We start from the raw sequence: 18,319 nt of genomic DNA, 5'->3' as shown, positions 1-18,319 counted from the left end.
CTATCTTAGAACATAAGAAATTGGTTGAGAAATTTTGAAAAGATCTGGATGAAGTGATAAAGAGTATTCCCAGGGAGGAGAGAGTGGTGATCGGAGCAGACCTGGATGGACATGTTGGTGAAGGAAACAGAGGGGATGAGGAAGTGATGGGTAAGTTTGGTACCAAGGAAAGATGCCAGGTTGGATCGATGGTAAACATCAGATGGATCAGTTGAATGGATTTTTCCAAGAGAATGGAAATGGCTGTAGTCAACATTAATTTCCATAAGAGGGAACATAAGCGGGAACATAGAGTGACCTATAAGAGTGGAGGCAGGAGCACACAAGTAGACAACATTCTGTGTAGATGAGGAAACCTGAGGGAGATTGGGGACTGTAAAGGTGTGGAGATCGTGACCAGACAGCTTGGGATGGTTGTGTGCAGAATGACTGTTGTTGTGAAGAAGAGAAAAAGAGTAAAATCAGCAAAGAAGACCAAATGGTGAAAGCTGAGGAAAGAAAAATATTTTGAGAAATTCAGAGAGGACCTGTTAAAGGCTCTGGGTGATAAGAAAGAGCTTCCAGATGACTGGGCTACTACAGCAACAGTATTAGAGAGACCGGTAGGAAGGTACTTGGTGTGTCATCTGGACAGAGAATGGATGATAAGGAAACCTGGTGGTGGAATAGTGAAGTGCAGGACGCTCTTCAAAGAAAGAGGTTAGCCAAGAAAAAATATGACAGTGAGAGAACTGAAGAGAAGAGACACAAATATAAGGAGATACTACATAGAGCAAAAAGGGAGTTAGCTAAGGCAAAGCAGAAGGTGCATGATGACTTGTATAGGAGGCTGGATCCTAAAAAGGGTGATAAGGATTTGTACGATTGGTGCGACAGAGGGATCAGGCTGGAAAGGATGTGCAACAGGATAGGCTTGCGAACGATAAGAGTGGTGTTGTTCTAAGAAGTGAGGAGACCATGGTGGGAAGATGGAAGGAGCATTTTGAGGCACTAATGAATGAAGAGATCGAAAGGGAAAGAAGAGTAGAGGTCATAGAAGCTGTGGACAAGGAAGTGGGAAAGATTAGTGAGGGTGAAGTTTAGAAAGCTCTGAAAAGAATAAAGAAGGGGAAGGCAGTAGGACCTGATGACATATCACTGGAGGTTTGAAAATGTCTAGGAGAGACGGCAGTGAGGTTTGTGACTCAAGTATTCAATGGCATATTTGAGGGTGAGAAAATGCCTGAGAAATGGAGAAGTGTGCTGGTGTCCATTTTTAAGAACAAGGGTGATGTACAGAGTTGTAGCAAACTACAGGGGAAATAAGTTGATGAGCCACACAATGAAGACCTGGGAGAAAGTTGTGGAAGCTAGACTTAGACAAGAGGTGACTATTTATTTGTGAGCAGCAGTATGGTTTCATGCTGAAAGAGCACCACATATGCCATCTTTGCTTTGAGGATGTTGATGGAGAAATAGAGAAAGGGTCAGAAAGAACTTAATTGTGTGTTTGTGGATTTAGAAAAGCATATGACAGAGTGCAGAGGGAGAAGGTATGGTATGAGTAAATCTGTAGTTGCAGATATGTTAAATTGGTGCAGGCCATGTATGAGGCCAGCAGAAAGGCCAGACTGAGATGGTTTGGACATGTTCAAAGGAGGAACAGTGGGTACTAGGAAAAAGACAAAGAGGAAGACCAATGAGGAGATACATGGATGCAGTTAGAGAGGACATGGAGATAGTTGGAGTGAGGACAGGGGATGCAGAGGACGGAATAAGACGGAGGAGGTTGACTCGCTGTGGCGACCCCTGAAGAGAGAAAGCTGAAAGAAGAAGAACACTACGTTTTCACTTAAAAATTAGCTTAGTACATATTGGTTTATTTTCTTTCTTCGTCTTCTTTTGGCTGCTCCCTTCTTCAGGAGTCGCCACAGTGAACTAACTCGCATGAAGACTTGGCAATTGTTCTTACGCCGGATGCCCTTACTGACATGACCACAGACCACCGAGCTACCACAGCCCTCTGTGTGGAGCAGAGAGCTGCTATCTAGGGTGTCCGAGGGAACAGATGGTGGGTGTTAAGGACCTTACTCAAGGACCCATAGTGGGGCAAATGAGGGTGGAGGCAGGTGTTTCACTTTTCCCCATCCACATTTTGATGTTGTTGGTACAGGGAGTCACCAGCGACCTTCAAAGTACAGGCACACCTTCTCTAACCTCTGCGCCACCACTCCCCCTCATTGTTACAGTATTGTTTTATAATTGCATCTCTGTTTTGCTAATGTTTACTAGTTCATCTAGATAGTTGGATGTATAGAGAACATGTGTTAGAGGCTCTGTGAAAGCAAAACAATAATTTATGAAGGTATTTGCCTAAACTAAATTTTGCCTAAAATCTTTGTAGTCAAATTTACTTTTTTCCGCTTCTATTGGGCATCAAATAGCAAACGATTGGCTGAATATATTTTCAGTTGCATCGTTGAGGAAAGAACAGTTTTGAACAATACAGATTTTGGCACAACTGTTAGTTAAAGAGCAACTTGTGCTCCTGTTTAATGTTGAAAACTGTTCAGACAAAAATTCTCATAGTTGTGTCTACGTTGATTTGATTATTATGCTTGTCATCTAAGGAAAAGGATTTAGGAGCACGAGGCATGAAAAAACAAGCACACGCTTTAATTACACACAGATTTCAGTCAACAAACTCTCCCAGTTTGTTGTCATCAAACAGCAATTATGCAGTGATGTTCCTGTCATTATGAACTCCCACTGCACAAAAGACACAGTCAGGATACCTGAAGATGAGAATGAGAAAACTGTAATTTTCTTCAAACTAGAGGCATAAAAATCTTGTTTTTATTGAGGTTTACCACAGCTGCAGCATTCTTATCAGTTTGGATTATGATCTGACAATTTTTCCAAAACATTTTATTTCTAATCTGATGGTAAATCCAATTCATGAAGATCTGCATGACACTGGTTATGTGAGGTCAAAACAATTGGTTTTACTTATGTGCAAAATATCATTAAAATAATGTATTTGCATGTTTAGCTTCTAATCAAAATAATGTTAGTGTTTGTTCTGAAGTAGCAGCCTTTAGGTTTATTCACATCTGCTGGAACGGTTTTGTTCAGTTTTGTGTTTTTCAATTTGTCATTTATTTTTAAGAGCACACCTGCCCTCATGATAAAAAATTGTGTATTTTAAAGAAGATGGACAGGTGAATGGTAAAACAATAAACAATCCAATGAACAATATATGAAAGAAAAGTGGCTGAAGAATTAAAACTTCCCAACAGAAAGTTTTCTTTCTTCGCCTCTGGCCTAAACTCAGATCAAACTAACTATCCATCCATCCATTTTCTTTACCCGTTTATTCCATTTTGGGTCACGGGGGTCGCTGGTGCCCATGTCCAGCAATCACTGTGCGAGGGGCGGGGTACACCCTGGACGGGTCGCAAGTCCATCACAGGGCCACATAGACACAAACGAGACAAACAACCATTCACTCTCTCACTCACACCTAGGGACAATTTAGAGTTACCAATCAGCCTAACATGCATGTTTTTGGTCTGTGGGAGGAAACCGGAGTACCCGGAGAAAACCCACGCATGCACGGAGAGAACATGCAAACTCCACCCAGAAAGGCCCCTGGACCGGGGTTTGAACCAGGGACCTGCTCGCTGAGAGGCAGCAGCTCTACCAGTTGCGCCACCGTGCTGCCTCAAACTAACTAATCGACTATAATTTTTTTATGTTTTTTTTTTTATTTTTTTTTTATTTAATTCAATTTACATTTGCTAAAATGAGCATGTCTATCATTGGGGTAAAATTTCAGCTATTATACCCTTGATAGCTAATTGCACCCTTACCGAAAACACCCAAAAAACACAAGCTAAACATGCTCAATTAAGGAAACCTGTTTGATTACAATTGTTTCATTGTTCCAACAATATTCTTACACACTGGCGCTGCACGCCTCTAACTAAAGAGGACTCTAGGCATAGTTAAAGGTAAAGAGAAAATAAAAACAATAAAAACTTACACAACCAATGGCCTTTATTTGATTTTTTTTTAATTAAAAACATGAATTAAAATAAATAGATTTAGTAGACAATTAACTTTCTAGATTTATTTAGCAAATAATCTACAGCACTATCCACTTAACCAATTTTTTTAAATATAATTTAGCAATATTTAGAACAATATTTGAGTAAAAGAGAGAAATAAGTGAGCTTTTCAAAGATTTATTTTGAAATGTGAGGCTGCAAAACCATTAGGTTCTGTAAAAACTAAATCTGACTTTTGATTTTATTCTGCAATAGAGATTGTTAATATTTAATAACATTTCACGAAAATTATTATTCTACCTACGAAATAAATTCCATAAGCATTAAATTAAACACTTAAGGTGTGGTCATTGTTGACTTCATTTCATTATATCCGAATCTAGTTGCTGTTATTGACACCAGTTGTTTGCTGTTTGACAGAGATAGCATCCATCTTTCTCTCCACCTTTGCTTGTGTGACATTATATAGAAATATTTGTCATGAATGCTTTTAAAAGTAGCTGCCCTAACTGAGTGTTGACTCTTCACAGTTCTGTCTTCAACACTCGACCTTCTTGATCTGAGTGAACCTGGTGAGAGGAGGAACAGCAATGACAGGAAGAGCATTCTGACATCCCGATGCGATGGCCAGCAGAACATTGCAAACAAGAAAAAGACGGATGAGACGGAATTGATCCAGGTGGAAGTGGAACAGACAGGACCGAACAAGAAAAACCAAGAAAGGGTGTCGGTTGACTCAGGTGAAAATGCACATCATTATTAGGATTTCTGAACAGAGGTGAATAAAAATCAAAATCAATCCTTGACTGCTAGAAAAGTTACATTTATTTATTTTATTCTAAAACACATTTGTGACCTGGTTGAGTCTAACAAAATGTACCGAGGTGATCACATTGAAATCTTATTATTTACGTGATCTTTTCTGTGGTGTTTGCACACAATATTACATTGAACATCAACCACTGTGCCTTGTTTTTCAAAAGCTGTAAACCTCATTCAAACCTCAGCCATCAGTTCACTTCCATACCCTCCACGACTATAATTTCCATTGTTCACTGTGGAACTTACCTTGCACATGCTCAGCATGGGCCACAGAGGGGTCAAAGCAATTTAATGTAATGACAGGGATCATCTCCAAAGACATTTCTAGGAAACAGCCAATTACGTTTGTATTTGCCAGCTGAAAAGGTAAGAGGGATAAGTAATGTTGAAGCATGAGTCCAATTGGGTGGTGGGGAGACTGACTATAGTCCTCAGAAGGAAAAACTTGGAAAAATTGACAGCTGCTGTCTTTTGTTTTCTTGGACATCGATGGCAATAATTGTGTGTGTGTATATCAGTTTTCCTCCATCTTGGAGGTAAAAATTTGTATTTTAACTTGTAGAAATAAATTTCTTTCTAAGGCTATATTTTCCTATTGTTTCACTCTAACCGATTAGTATTTAGTATTAGTAATAGTATTCTTACAATTTAGTATCGGGCTCAGGCAGCTGAGACGAGCTGGTCTAGGAAGTTCAGTCCTCACCTTCTTCTTCAGGTGTGCAGTGGAGAGCATCCTGTGCTCCAGCATCAATGTGTGGCATGGAGGCTGCACAGCTGCAGAAAGAAAAACTCTGCAGAGAGTGGTGAAGGCTGCACAGAAGTCTGTTGGAGTCAGTCTCCTCACCATCACAGACATCTACACCTCCAGATGCAGGAAGAGGGCCACCTGCATCATAAAGGACCCCACTCACCCAGCACACACACTTTTTGCCCCGCTCCCCTCAGGCAGGAGATTAAGGAGCGTTAAGTGTAGAACCACTAGACTGAGGAACAGCTTCTACCCTGAGGCTGTTAGACTCTTGAATATCTAACCAGGATAATCAATGTGAAAAATCACATCATGGTGCTGCTGATCTATTTCATGCTGCTGTGTTCATTTGTACTCATCTGCTCACACAGACTCATGTTCGTGCTGCTGTTCAGCATATTGTTTTTATGCTATTAGTGCTTAACATATTTTTAGTTAACATTTTTCTTAGTTCATATTGTATTGTACTGTTTTTCTTTTACATTTCATTGTTGGATGTAACTGGAACCCTGTGTAAACAATTTCGTTCCACCACTTGTACCACATGGGTAAATAAAGAAACTCTGATTTGTTTAGATTAAAATATAAATATCTTCAGGGCAAGTCAACTTTCACCTGGATTGTTTTTTGTTTTTTGTCCATGCCCTATGAATGGATGTGTTTTGAATCCCTTTTTATTTGAAACAGTTACACTCATCATAAATTTGTCTTAATGTCTACATTTCCATCATTGTCCCTAGTTACCATTGGTTCACTGGATAAATGGGAAGACCTAAATCCCAACACAGAGAGGAACGGCAACAGAAAATGGAAGTTGGAGAGAAGGCGTTCTTCTAAAAATGCATCCAATGAGTGTTTGTGGTGGGTCACAACCTTTGTTGTTGTTTTGATCAGAAATCAATCACTGACGTAGCAAAATCCTCCACAAATGAACTTGCTGCTAACAAGTTGGACCATAAAACAACACCCTTTTCTTTCAGGTCTTTAGACAGTAAAACCCAATCAGACGTTTCGAATAAGAACGCCATGGAGTTAAATACCAAAGCTGAGCCAGAATCTGCCCTTGCATCACAAGTAAGTGCTCATGCGATCATCATCACTACTGTAATCCATTTAATTAGTGACAGTTTACTATATTCAGTCATTAATATTGATTGACATTAACCGCTTCATGGCATGGTGTCTGTACATCAAGAAAAGATCTGTTTAAATCCTGCACTTTACTGTTGTCTTGTTGTTCAAGTTTGTATTTAATAAGTCACTCTGTCTTGCCATTGTTGACCCATCATTTTATCCTAACACCTTCAATTCTTCCATTTCAGCTCAACAAGCAGTATATTAGTGGAAGACATGTAAGCCTCCCCTACGTACTCTTTTGTATGACAATGAAAGACATACATTTGCACCGGTACAATAGCATCACATCAACTTAGAAATTTTTACTTTACAAGAACAAGAACAGTTTAATTGCAAAAAGAAAAAATGCCTTAAGGAAACCCAGGTGTACTGTTATTTGTGAGATTGTTTCTTTGTGGTGCAAGGAGGTCCAAATGTCAAATGCTTTCCTCTTCCGTTGATGTCTTATTGTAGGTCTACATAAGGGGTCTTGTTTCAAGACACCATTATTAGATTAATAGCCCATGAATTATTCAGCCGCCTTACTCTGAACCCATTAGTGTTGATCTTGCCAGGCTAGCTAAGCATATATCACCTTTTCAGCACTCCCATAAATAATAGATTTTGGAGTAAAGATAGCAGTCCCAAATGGAAGGAAGTTATTGGCAAACAAACACTAAATTTGTTTTCCTCCGGGGATTGCATAGTAGCCCACTGACAGAGATGAGTTTTATCATCCTGACTTGTTCGTAATCACACGTACAAATAAAAACTGCATGAGAAAAAAAAAGTATTGCATGAGATTGTCATACTCAGGACTAACACACATATTCAGGTAAAAATACATAAGTGATAAAGGAAAACTCCACCTTTTTTTCTTATAAATAAGCTTTTATTTTGGCATGTTGAGCAAATGTAAGTTCAGCATACAGAAAGGTGTTATTTCTGTCAGGATGGTAAGGTACAAATAGTAATAGGGATGAAACCAAATAAATGCAAACTTTATTATTTTAAGTTTATACTAATGTAATGCATTGACAATAAATAAAGGATGCACAGTTATTCTGTTCAACTTGTGAACCAATAAACTGTGCTTTAAAGTATATTATTATGATAAAGTCTAAAAAAATACATTGTGATATGATCTGGTTAAATAGCTGCATTCAAGCAGAACCTACACATGAACTAATAAAGCAAATAGAAGCATAAATGGTACCTAATGATAACATGCTGGCTCCAAAATTGTTATGCTTCAAGGATATGTGATGAAACAGTCTGTTTTATCATTTTTCAGTTCCCATTATGCATTCCACAAATCCAAGCTAAATAACATTTTAAAAAGTTCTGTAAATCAAAGGTGAACATGTAGATGCACAAATAGACTGAAGAGCTAAAAACTATTTTGGTTCAGATCAGCTTACCTTCATTCTAATCCAAAGAAATGTGTTTTTGGTTTTTCTGATGATTTTTGTTTTCTTGTAATGAATTTAAAATAATCTTTGTTGAGTTTGGAAATAATCAATGTCCAACACTTAAAACTATTACATGTTGTATCGTTCAAAAAGTGAAAACTTATGTTTCTGAAATCTGAGTTGAAAACTTAATTATGCTCAGCAGGATGATGAGTCCCCCCAAGTTTCTAGGAACAAATACTAAATGCAGTAAATTAAATTGAAAAAATTCAGACCGATTTTGCAACAGTTTTGGGTGGATTTTTCCTTTAATAATCCGATTGCAGTACTGTATACTGCAATTTTGCAAACACCCAGAGGGTAATGTAAATTTGGCAAGCTGTTTTTAACACTGCATGCAATTCTTCTAAACTAAACTGTGGGCATCTTCGGTAAATGAAATGGGCATTTTTCTCAGTCCGTTTTGTGGCATTAACCAAAATGAATCTTGTATGATTGTAGCCAGCTGAAATGGGAATCATTACAAGTAATGGCTTGCCTGATTCCCAAACACAGGAAGTAATAAACAGAGCAGGTCTCTGTAATAGATTTACTTGCCCTGGAATACAAATTGCCTTTGCTATTTACATTATATAGTCTCATATCACGCCTGAGCATGAAAAGAGTGCCTAAAACCATTTACTTGCATAGTTTGTGAGACAAAATTATGGAAATTACACTGCAGTCTGACACAGCTAAATAACATGCATGTCCGTTTTTACTATCAAAGCAGGACAAAGTGTCACGTCTGTCACAGAGAATCCAGAAGCTTATTTATGAAACTGCATGTACTGCTGCACAGGAATGAGCCAGGCTTTGGGTAGAGGGTGAAATCTGGAGAAGCATGTTTTTCCGATGAGGACTAGATGGTGTATGTGTGTGGGTATGTGTGTGGGTATGTGTGTGGGTATGTGTGTGTCTTAGGGGGTGGTTGCTGACAGTAGTGATTTTGCTGGCCTTCCTAAGCATGTCAGAGGCTTTGTTGAGGCAGGAATGTTTACTCAGCCCTGAGAAAGCAGCAACGGCTGACCATGCACACGCTTTCCCACCCGCCTCTTCCTCTGGCTGTGTGTGCGTGATACGCTTCTCTGAATGTGTATGTATGTCTCGGGTGAAGGCAGTTATGTAATGAGTTTTGTTTGGCATTAATGTTTGTGCAATGTGTGTGTGTAACAGGCTCGTCTAACGAAGGAGCAGCGTTGGGGGAGCGCCCTCCTGTCCAGACATCAGTCCCTGGAGGAGGAGTTTGAGCGAGCCAAGGCTGCTGTTGAGGTAAACCGAGTGGAGCCTCGTGGAGCTTCACATCTGTCACCTGTCAAACGAAAGTCAGCCGCTCTGCTGCGTTTTAATGAGATTTAACCAAAAGATGGCTTTTCAGTTTCCAGCGGCTGATATTTGTCTAATCTATGCAAAGTCCTCATCAAGAACATGTTTTAGAGGAATGTGTATGAAGGGACAGGTAGAGCCGGCTTCAGACAGATTACTGGGATCAGATCTTCTTCATCAAAGCCATAATTATATCTCGTGTTTATATTTTGTATCTCGCAGAGATACAATAGCTTGAATTAATCTGTTATATTTTTAGAGCAGTGCAGTGAATATTAAGAAACATTGACATGATCTGCTGACAGCAAGAGATGACTTTTGATCATTTAGGTCATTCAGCAAATCTTCCCATTGGAAAAAATTCTTGGAATAACTTTGTCTGTTATGAGACAAATATTACAGTAAAACTTTTTAACACAACAAACTGTATGGTATTTGGAACAATCAACCACACAATCTTTGCATAGATTGTTATGCATCAAACCCTGGGACTGTTTGATGTCAGTAGAACTACAGATTACTACAGATTGCACAAATAGGATAAAATGACAAAGGAGTGCTTCACCAAAATGATTTGGCTTCATGTCAGTTGGACATGTGAACGTTTGGTACAACTTGGTGGCTAACCAAGACAATTGAAAAATGTCTAAGCTAGTTTGATAAAACTCAGGTTTGGTCTGTGCCAGAAAACATTAAATTTCTCTAAACTCTAAGTGTTCAGGTTTAAAAACTAACTTTCAAATCTCGTGAGACTATGTGTTAAAGAAGAAATGCCAAGTTCCAATGTTGCCTCGAAATGAAGCCCTTGTTGAGTATTTATTCAATTTACAAAAAAAAAATGTACAAAGTACTTAATATAAAGTCACAACACCAGATAATTTTTTGGGAATAAATGCAGTGTCTCCTGAGTCTTTGGAAAGAAATATTAAAATAAAGAATTACAACAAAAGTGATGTTCATTGCTACTTTTAAGCTACATAACTTTTTTCATCATCACATTACCTCCCACTATTGCTCATGTAGCCTCATAATTGTTCCAGCTAATATCCCTGTGAATCCTCATGTTCTTTGATTCCATTCAACTTCTTTAGACTTTGTGAAATGATCACTTTCGTAACGTTTTCCCACTGTGTGTGAACTTGTTAAAGAAACACCCTGAAGTTCATGAGATAGTTGACCCAGAAAAATATTCATGACTCTGACCCGGCTAACAATAGGAAGGTAAATAGGTCAGTCATTTGCAGCCAAACAGATCAGATATCACAGGGGGAAGTTGTAGTAATTAGAGATGATTCTATTCATGTGTACTGACACACTAAATGTGGTGAGTTGTAAAATATCCCCATCAGACACGCTACAGGTTTACTGTGATGACGACATGGAAAAAAGTGCTTTCTTCACCTTTTACTATTTTGATCATAAAATAATTAAAAAATAAAAATAGAGTATATATATTTAATTTTTTAACGCTTATGAAACTGGTTTGTTCACATTCATTTTTGAAAAGCTGAGTTTTTGTGTAGATTATTAAACATTTTGTTGTTGTTGAGAAATCCTTTTTGTAGCTCAACAAAGAGCATGAGAAAACGATTAAAGGCCTTTAAGGAATGTATTGTCAGTGGTTTCAACTCATCTTATTTTGAGTATTGCCAAAGTTATGTCATTTTATTAAATCATGTAAATGATTATCAAGATATAGCCTTTGTGATATTGCAAGATCTTTTAGCTATGAAAGTGTGTTGAAGATGAACTACTACCACATCAAACTTTAGCTGAATTTTAATAAAGTTCACTGAGTTAAAGCTATTTTTGTGTTGACTAATGTCACCTATAGGTGCAATGGCCATGGCTGACTCCAAAATTTAAACATTTGTAGTTGCATCCAATGAATACTTGCTGCAAGTTCTTTAAAATCCATCCAGTGGTTAGGGGTTGTTTTTGCTTGTTTTGTTTTTGTTCTGTTTTCTATAGACATACAGGGTTGATGCCTATGCTAAAGTTTCAAAGTTTGAATTGTCATGCAATGTTTAGTGCTTGGAGTATGGGTTGTGAATTAGTCTCTCAGCCACCGTTGCATGTAATTTTAACTGTATCTCTGTAAAACTGACTGTTATAGCCATGTTTGTGTTTGCTACGGTTGCCTAGCCGTGGTATCCATCCTGATTTTAACTGCCAATCAGTTGTAGATGTACACACAATGACTACTTTTTGCCAGTTTAATTATACTCTATTCAGTGGTTCATGAGATATTTTGATAACAGACAGTCAAACAAACACACAGAGAAATTGCCTCAAAATGACCAAAACAACTGATTTATATCAATTTTACCCAGACTTGAACTTCCAATCAATGAGCCTCTGATGAGCTGATCAGCCCACTGGGGGATACGATTCCAAACTTAGAGACAAAGTCACATGCTGTAACCCTAAATCCTCCATCCAGACACCTCCGATTTAAAAACGAATGATATGCACAGCAGGTGAGTGTTGAGATTCTGAAATGTTCCTGGATGAGCATTTGAGCATCGATTGGGAATAGTATCTTCTTGCACGCCGAGTGCCAACTTCCTGTCTGGATGAGCTGTGTTGCAAGCATCTAGCTTTTTTGGCTTCACTTGTCAATGTCAAAATCCTACTTAACATAATTTAAAAAGCATTACAACTCTTTCATATTCATCTACAAACTGAGGTGGGGGGGTTGCAAATAATATTTTAAATCAGCTTTTCCATCAAAAGTACTGTATTTCATAAAATAAGACAGGAAACCATGAAGAAATTGGAGCCTAGACAAAGTAGTGAATATTAAAGAAGATTCATTTTACAAAGCTGTCACTGATAAGAAACTATGCCTTGTATGCTTTTAAACATAAAAAACACTGAAAAGGGACATTAAAATGGCAATGATCTTAGAAATTAGGCTTTAAGATCCTTTACAAGGAGGTATAAAATGACTTTAAAGCAGATAAATGGTTATCAATTAATCTGAGCGGTGACAGCGTAATACTTTCATTAAAAGGGAAACCACCGGAACAGATGCAGGCGAAACTTTGACTTTGGTGAACATCGTTTTGTCTGGGGGGCATGAGAAAGTGCTCCCACAGTGGTGATAAAGCTGAGATGAAGGCGACTGCGCGGCCCTTTTGTTTGATTAAAAGGCAGCAAGAGTGATTCTGTTTTATTTTTCAGAACACTGAAGCAGTTTTAGTGTAGTTTGGGAGTGCAGAGGCAGCGTTAGAGACGAAGCTTTGTGATCAAAAAGGTCAGTGGTTTTAATCCACTGGCACCCCTGGGGAAAATAAATGAGTGATGCCTTCACTTCTAGCAGTAACTTCCATCAGAGAGCCTTCAAGCTGAGCGCTAAACTCCAAAACAAGCAGGCAAGTGCACAAAGCTTGTGTCATGTCAAATGCAACTACATTAACTTTAAAGCAAAAAAAAAAAAAAGGAAATACCAAAAAATAAAGACTAAATCATGCAAAACTACTTTCTTGTTAACTTGCCTTTGCTGCACAGTGTGTCAAAAGCTCTTATTTTGAAATAATTTTAGTTTGGGTGGTCTATCTTGTATTTTGGCCATACAATATTGGCTGCTGTTTCTTTTTCCAAAACAAACATGGTCGCCATAAATGATTTGAAATCTGATTCAGAATACACATCTAATTTAGCTGCTATTCTATAGGTGAAATGTGAGTGCTGCTGTTTTAACGTTTGTCATTTACAACAAAGCAAGTTCAAAGAGACTATTATTCTCTGCTAAAACACGTTTGTCCTGTGAAATGCATTTTCTTCAGCTCTGAGTGACATTATCAGGGCTCCAGCTCCCTATTTCTGTCTTGCTGACCAAAGACTTGCCCTCTGCAGCAGCATAGCAGTGGGTGGCTCATTAACAATTAAAGGCCAGGCAAGCCCTTCTCTGGAGTGGTTTTTTTTTTTCTAATCAGAAGGCTTTTGTGTCACTGATAAATAATGAGACATTTTTTTTATTTTTATGTGAGCCCTCCGGCAACATGGATAAACAGCCCATTGTTTGCATTCAATGACTTGGTATCAGGTTAGCCAAGACAGACTGCAGAAAATATTGGAGCAGACTCAAGAAACATTTAAACCTGAATGCTTCAGAAGACTTCACTCTACGAATAAACGCTCAATATATACTCCTGGTTTAGTTTATTGTTCTTGTTTTATATTTTGTTCTTCATAATTATATTCCAACCTTCATAATTCTCCCACACGACAGATAAAATAAATAAATAAAACAGATCTCTCCTGCAGCAATTAACGCTCCTTCAGCATTTGTAGCTGAGGTCAAGTCCTTGTCATTTTTCTGGAAATGTTTTTGTCCTGTGTTTTGTGCATCAATCTGTTTCAGCAAAGATTTGTTTTTGTTGAAGAAAATAGTTTTGTTTATTTGTGTATTTATTTATTTATTTAATCTTGAAGGTACCTCTTAAGTTGGGCTGACACTTCTTTTTGTCCCCTGTCACGAAGCAAAAAAGGGGAATTGGAAATACTCTCTGCCCATTGGTCTGTCCGTCTGTGTAAGCTGTGAGTGTTGCTGTATATAACCGTAAAAAAACTAACCCTATTAAAAAATTGGTTGCCACGTCAAAATTCAAGATGGCTACACACACACACACACACACACACACACACACACAAAACACACAAAATGGCACCCCAGTCACTTGAGAAAATTGTGCTTTCTAGTTTTTATACTGCTTAAAAGTATACAACGGTTTCCTCAAATGATTGGGGTGACCCTAGGGGTGGCCGAAGATTAATCTATGGTGGCCAAGGACACTACTGGCCACTCCTTGACCATTGCACCTGGTCTGACATAAAATTGCTCCCTCCACTAACAGGATCCACCACTCTGGGCTAATCTACCTCTGTTCTTCTCCACTGTGTAACTCCTACCCTCTTGAATATCTTGCACCAAAAACATTGTTTACTTGCATTCCCTGTTAAATTCCAGTCCAGAAAAACTTGAAAAACTCATCTCAAAAACATCAAACATTAACTATTCAAATCGCTCTGCAATTGGTGGAAATTGGCGTACCATTTGACTCATATTAGTTTTGTTACAAAACCTTTTTTGTAACTTTATTATTAATTCAAATTGAATGATCCATTCATAAAAAAAAAATAAAGCTATACCTTTCCATGAATGTTGCAGGACTTAAAAATTGGATTATAGTTTGTTGACCATATTGCTGTGTTTGGTAAAAGGTGCTTGTGTTCTAATATATGAGGCAGGTGAAAAGAATGACATGAAACATGGAGACATGCTGATGTGGTTTTAATATTATTGATTGTTTAAATGCAATTTCAGTGAAAGTATATATATTTACCGCCTAATAATTGGTGTTTCCCTACTTTTCATCAGACCAAGATTTTTTTTTTTTAACTGCGATATAAAGAAAGCCTTTAAATGGGTTCAGTTGAGTTTTTTCCCTGCACAGTTATTCATGCAGTGCTAGTTGCAAAGTTGCCGCTTCAGTCATTTGAAATTCAATCATACTTAGCAGAACTAGGAGAAGCAGCAGCATGCATTGATGAAATAATGAAAAAGTTGTTTTTTGCTGCTGGATTGGTGAGGGAGCAGGTTATGAAAAATGAATTACTCTATTGAAATAGTCTGTTTGATGAACATCACAAGCAACAAAGCCTTTACTTTTTTATTCCCTTCACACATTTTCAAAACCGTCTACAGACAAATACTCTACTGACTGATACATTTGTCTAAGAAAAACATATTTGAATTCCATGTTTGTGCAAATTCAAGCAATAATTCATTAAAGCTAGTCTGAAAGCATAACAGTTATAGTTTCTTGACAGTGACAGTTTTGCAGTTTTGATGAACCCTGACTGTGTAGAGTCGGCTGGTTTGTTTGGGGAATAATTATGAAGCAAACAGAGCAAACCAGCTGACAGGTTTCACAGTAAAGTCCCATTTCACACTTGTAAAACAAGATCAGTTATAATTCCATAATCATGCATCACCTCAGTACAGATGACTCAGATTCGATGACTGCAATCCAAAGTAAAATTATACACATCTTTATGTTTTTCTTAGAAGTACTGGTAAGTTAGTCATTATTGAAAAAGTGACTAATGAATACTCCTCCACCCCCAAATCTTCTGTAGTAGTGACATACCTATATGGTGGTCGGAAGCGCTTTTATTCTCAGAATATATCAAATTAAGGGGCACTGCTATAAATACTTTCCAGAAACACATACGATTTAAAATTTCCCCACCATATATTTTCCCCTTCCTTTAATTAAAATGCCAGTGTCAATGCTAAAGCCTCTCCTCATAATAATGATGTCAAGAAATGTCTTCATAATGTGATTAAAAAGAAGTCTGCACAAATGCTCTGTTTGTAAATCCTCAAACCTCAGGCAGCTGTTATAATCCTTGAGTGCAGCTAGGAAGCGAGTTGCACACCAACATTCACCTGACTGTAGGACAGAAGTAATGATGAACTGAACTGAACTGTACAAATTAACTATGATGGAGAGTCACTTGTATTAGCAACAATTATTCAGTATTTACAAGGTTGTAAGTGAGGTTTAGAATGTGTTCGACAAGTGTTGATTATTCACCAAAGTGTTTCTCGTTCAACCATTTACACACTTGCAATCTATTACATAATCGCACTGTGTGGCTACATATTTTTATTCTTGTTTCATAAGCCACTTAAAAAATATGGTCTTGTCAAAATCAATTGTCTGATTGGAAAACATATTAACCAAAGAGCTACTGTTACGTCCATTAAGTTCAAGTTCAAGTTAATTTTATTGTCATTTCTATCACAAGTGGTACATGAAGTGGAACAAAATCATATTCACAGGGTCCCAGTTACACCCAAAAATAGCAAAAATTAAGAATGAGAGCTTTTATTGTCTTCATACATGAAAGTTTGTCATGGAGTTCCTCAGGGTTCAATACTTGGTCCAATACTCTTTACCTTATTCAGTATACATGTATGTTCCCATTAGGTAAAGTTATTACACAGCATGGGATACATTTTCATTGTTATGTTGATGATACACAGTTATATTTGTTCATGAAACTCATTGAATCCAATCAGGGATTCTGATGAGATGATTTCCGTTGTGACTTGGCGCTGTATAAATAAATTTAATTTAATTTAATTTAATTTTTATTAACAGAAAAGGCAGTTTTGACTAATTTAGAAAAAATATGAATGCATAAATAAATAAATAAGTAAAAGTACAAATATGTACACTAATTTGAATGCAAATGTCCTTTTTTAGTTATAAATTTTTGATTGTTGTGTTAAGAACAAAGTTGTAATGCTGTGTTCAAAAATAAACATTTTTGTTTAGACATACAGTAATTTTCATGTTCAAAGTAAATTTTCAAAACATAAATGCAAATGATTGTGCATGCACTAAGTATGCCATCTAACAAAAGCATTACCGTAAATAAGTTGTTAGGGTACCATTAAAAACAAAGTACTTTGTCTACCTGACAAAAAGTAAAAATCCAATTTCTCCAGGCAACCTTTGCAGTCTCTGCAATGCACTGCCTCACAGAGCCATCAGTGGACTTTCTGCTTCAGGCAGTTTGTGTCAAAGTCAGCTGCTTGCAATTATCTGCCATCCTCCACCACCGGAGGAAACACTATGGCCTCAATGTCAATCAAAAGACTCAGCTCACGAAGACATTTTAGGACCTTTGACACAAACCGTTCAGTTCAGTATATATTCTCCCATCCACAGTGTCAGTACCAGCACACACTTACTGTACCCAGTGCTGTCATGAACTGATGATTTTCTGGCTTTAAAGGACTCGGTTAGTCACAGGAGGCTGTTCTGCTTGGCTTGGCTTTATTCTTTCTGGTTTGTTCTCCCTCTGAAAGAAATACAGCTAAGAATCATGGACTTAAATACAGCTGGAAAAGAACAACTTTGGCAAGTCATTGCATGTGGGTTTTACAGTCATGACATGAAACACATCTGTAGCAACAGTGACGTGTGTGAGGAGTAATGGCACCTAGAAGTGTTGAAATGTATCTAAACAAGGACAGGAAATAAATATACAACTAGTAATTTTCTTTCAGCTGCTCCCTTCTTCAGGGGTCAACACAGTGAGTGAATGCGCATGAAAGATTTGGCAATTTGTTTTATGCCGGATGTTCTTCCAGACATCCTAGACTCTAACCCGCAACCTAAGGATTGCAAGACCATGGCACAGATCACCGAGCTACTGCAGTCCCAGAAAAATACTAGCTATAATGTATTAAAATACTACCTAAAGCTAAAAGGCTAGCTTGAAGTTAAGTTTAGCAAAAATATGGCTAAAAGTAGCATTATCCAACAAAGAAACAATTATTTTACTTATTCCCAACTCAACTCACACCCGACTCCTTTGGAATAAATCTATACGAGCAGAAATAAAAATAACCTTTATGTACTTATAACACTAAAAATAATTTGTACCTGCTATTTGATGTAATTTAGATTAATAAACAATAATTAATGATTTGCTGTCTGGTTGTTGTAAAGCTTAAAAATAGGACTTTGACTAGGATAAATGAACAATCAGCTCTAACACTGCTGGTTGAAGTCAAACTCATTTGGATTTACATTGAAAAGATTATTAATAATTGAAAAGATTTGTATTGAAATTAATCAAACACTCTTTTGCAAGTTTTATTTTTTTAAAAAAAAGAATAAAGGGACCTACCTGTGCATTTCAAGACTGGAGGAAATTTCATTATGTTATTTATTATATATTTTATATATTCAATATTTTGGTTTTGATAGCAATGATTA

At 37.4% G+C, this 18,319-nt stretch overlaps 1 protein-coding gene across 3 annotated transcripts in view; it reads left to right on the top strand.

Annotated features, from left to right (window-relative positions):
* The window catches only part of pex5la (peroxisomal biogenesis factor 5-like a), a 50,651-nt gene that overhangs the window by 10,077 nt on the left and 22,255 nt on the right, over positions 1 to 18,319 (top strand). The window contains exons 3-7 of one of the 3 annotated variants that reach the window (XM_037698075.1): positions 4,580 to 4,789; positions 6,360 to 6,480; positions 6,600 to 6,693; positions 6,942 to 6,971; positions 9,363 to 9,458. In XM_037698075.1, coding sequence (XP_037554003.1) covers positions 4,580 to 4,789; positions 6,360 to 6,480; positions 6,600 to 6,693; positions 6,942 to 6,971; positions 9,363 to 9,458 — 551 coding nt within the window. Of the gene's footprint in view, positions 1 to 4,579; positions 4,805 to 6,359; positions 6,481 to 6,599; positions 6,706 to 6,941; positions 6,972 to 9,362; positions 9,459 to 18,319 lie in introns of all 3 variants that reach the window. The other 2 variants (XM_037698074.1, XM_037698076.1) reach the window with 2 other exon arrangements.

This window comes from Nematolebias whitei, chromosome 3, assembly GCF_014905685.2.
Source record: "Nematolebias whitei isolate Nwh7 chromosome 3, NemWhi1, whole genome shotgun sequence".
Lineage (NCBI taxonomy): Eukaryota > Metazoa > Chordata > Actinopteri > Cyprinodontiformes > Rivulidae > Nematolebias > Nematolebias whitei.
Note: the sequence above shows the minus strand (reverse complement) of the source record. Positions and strands in the feature narration are given on the sequence as shown.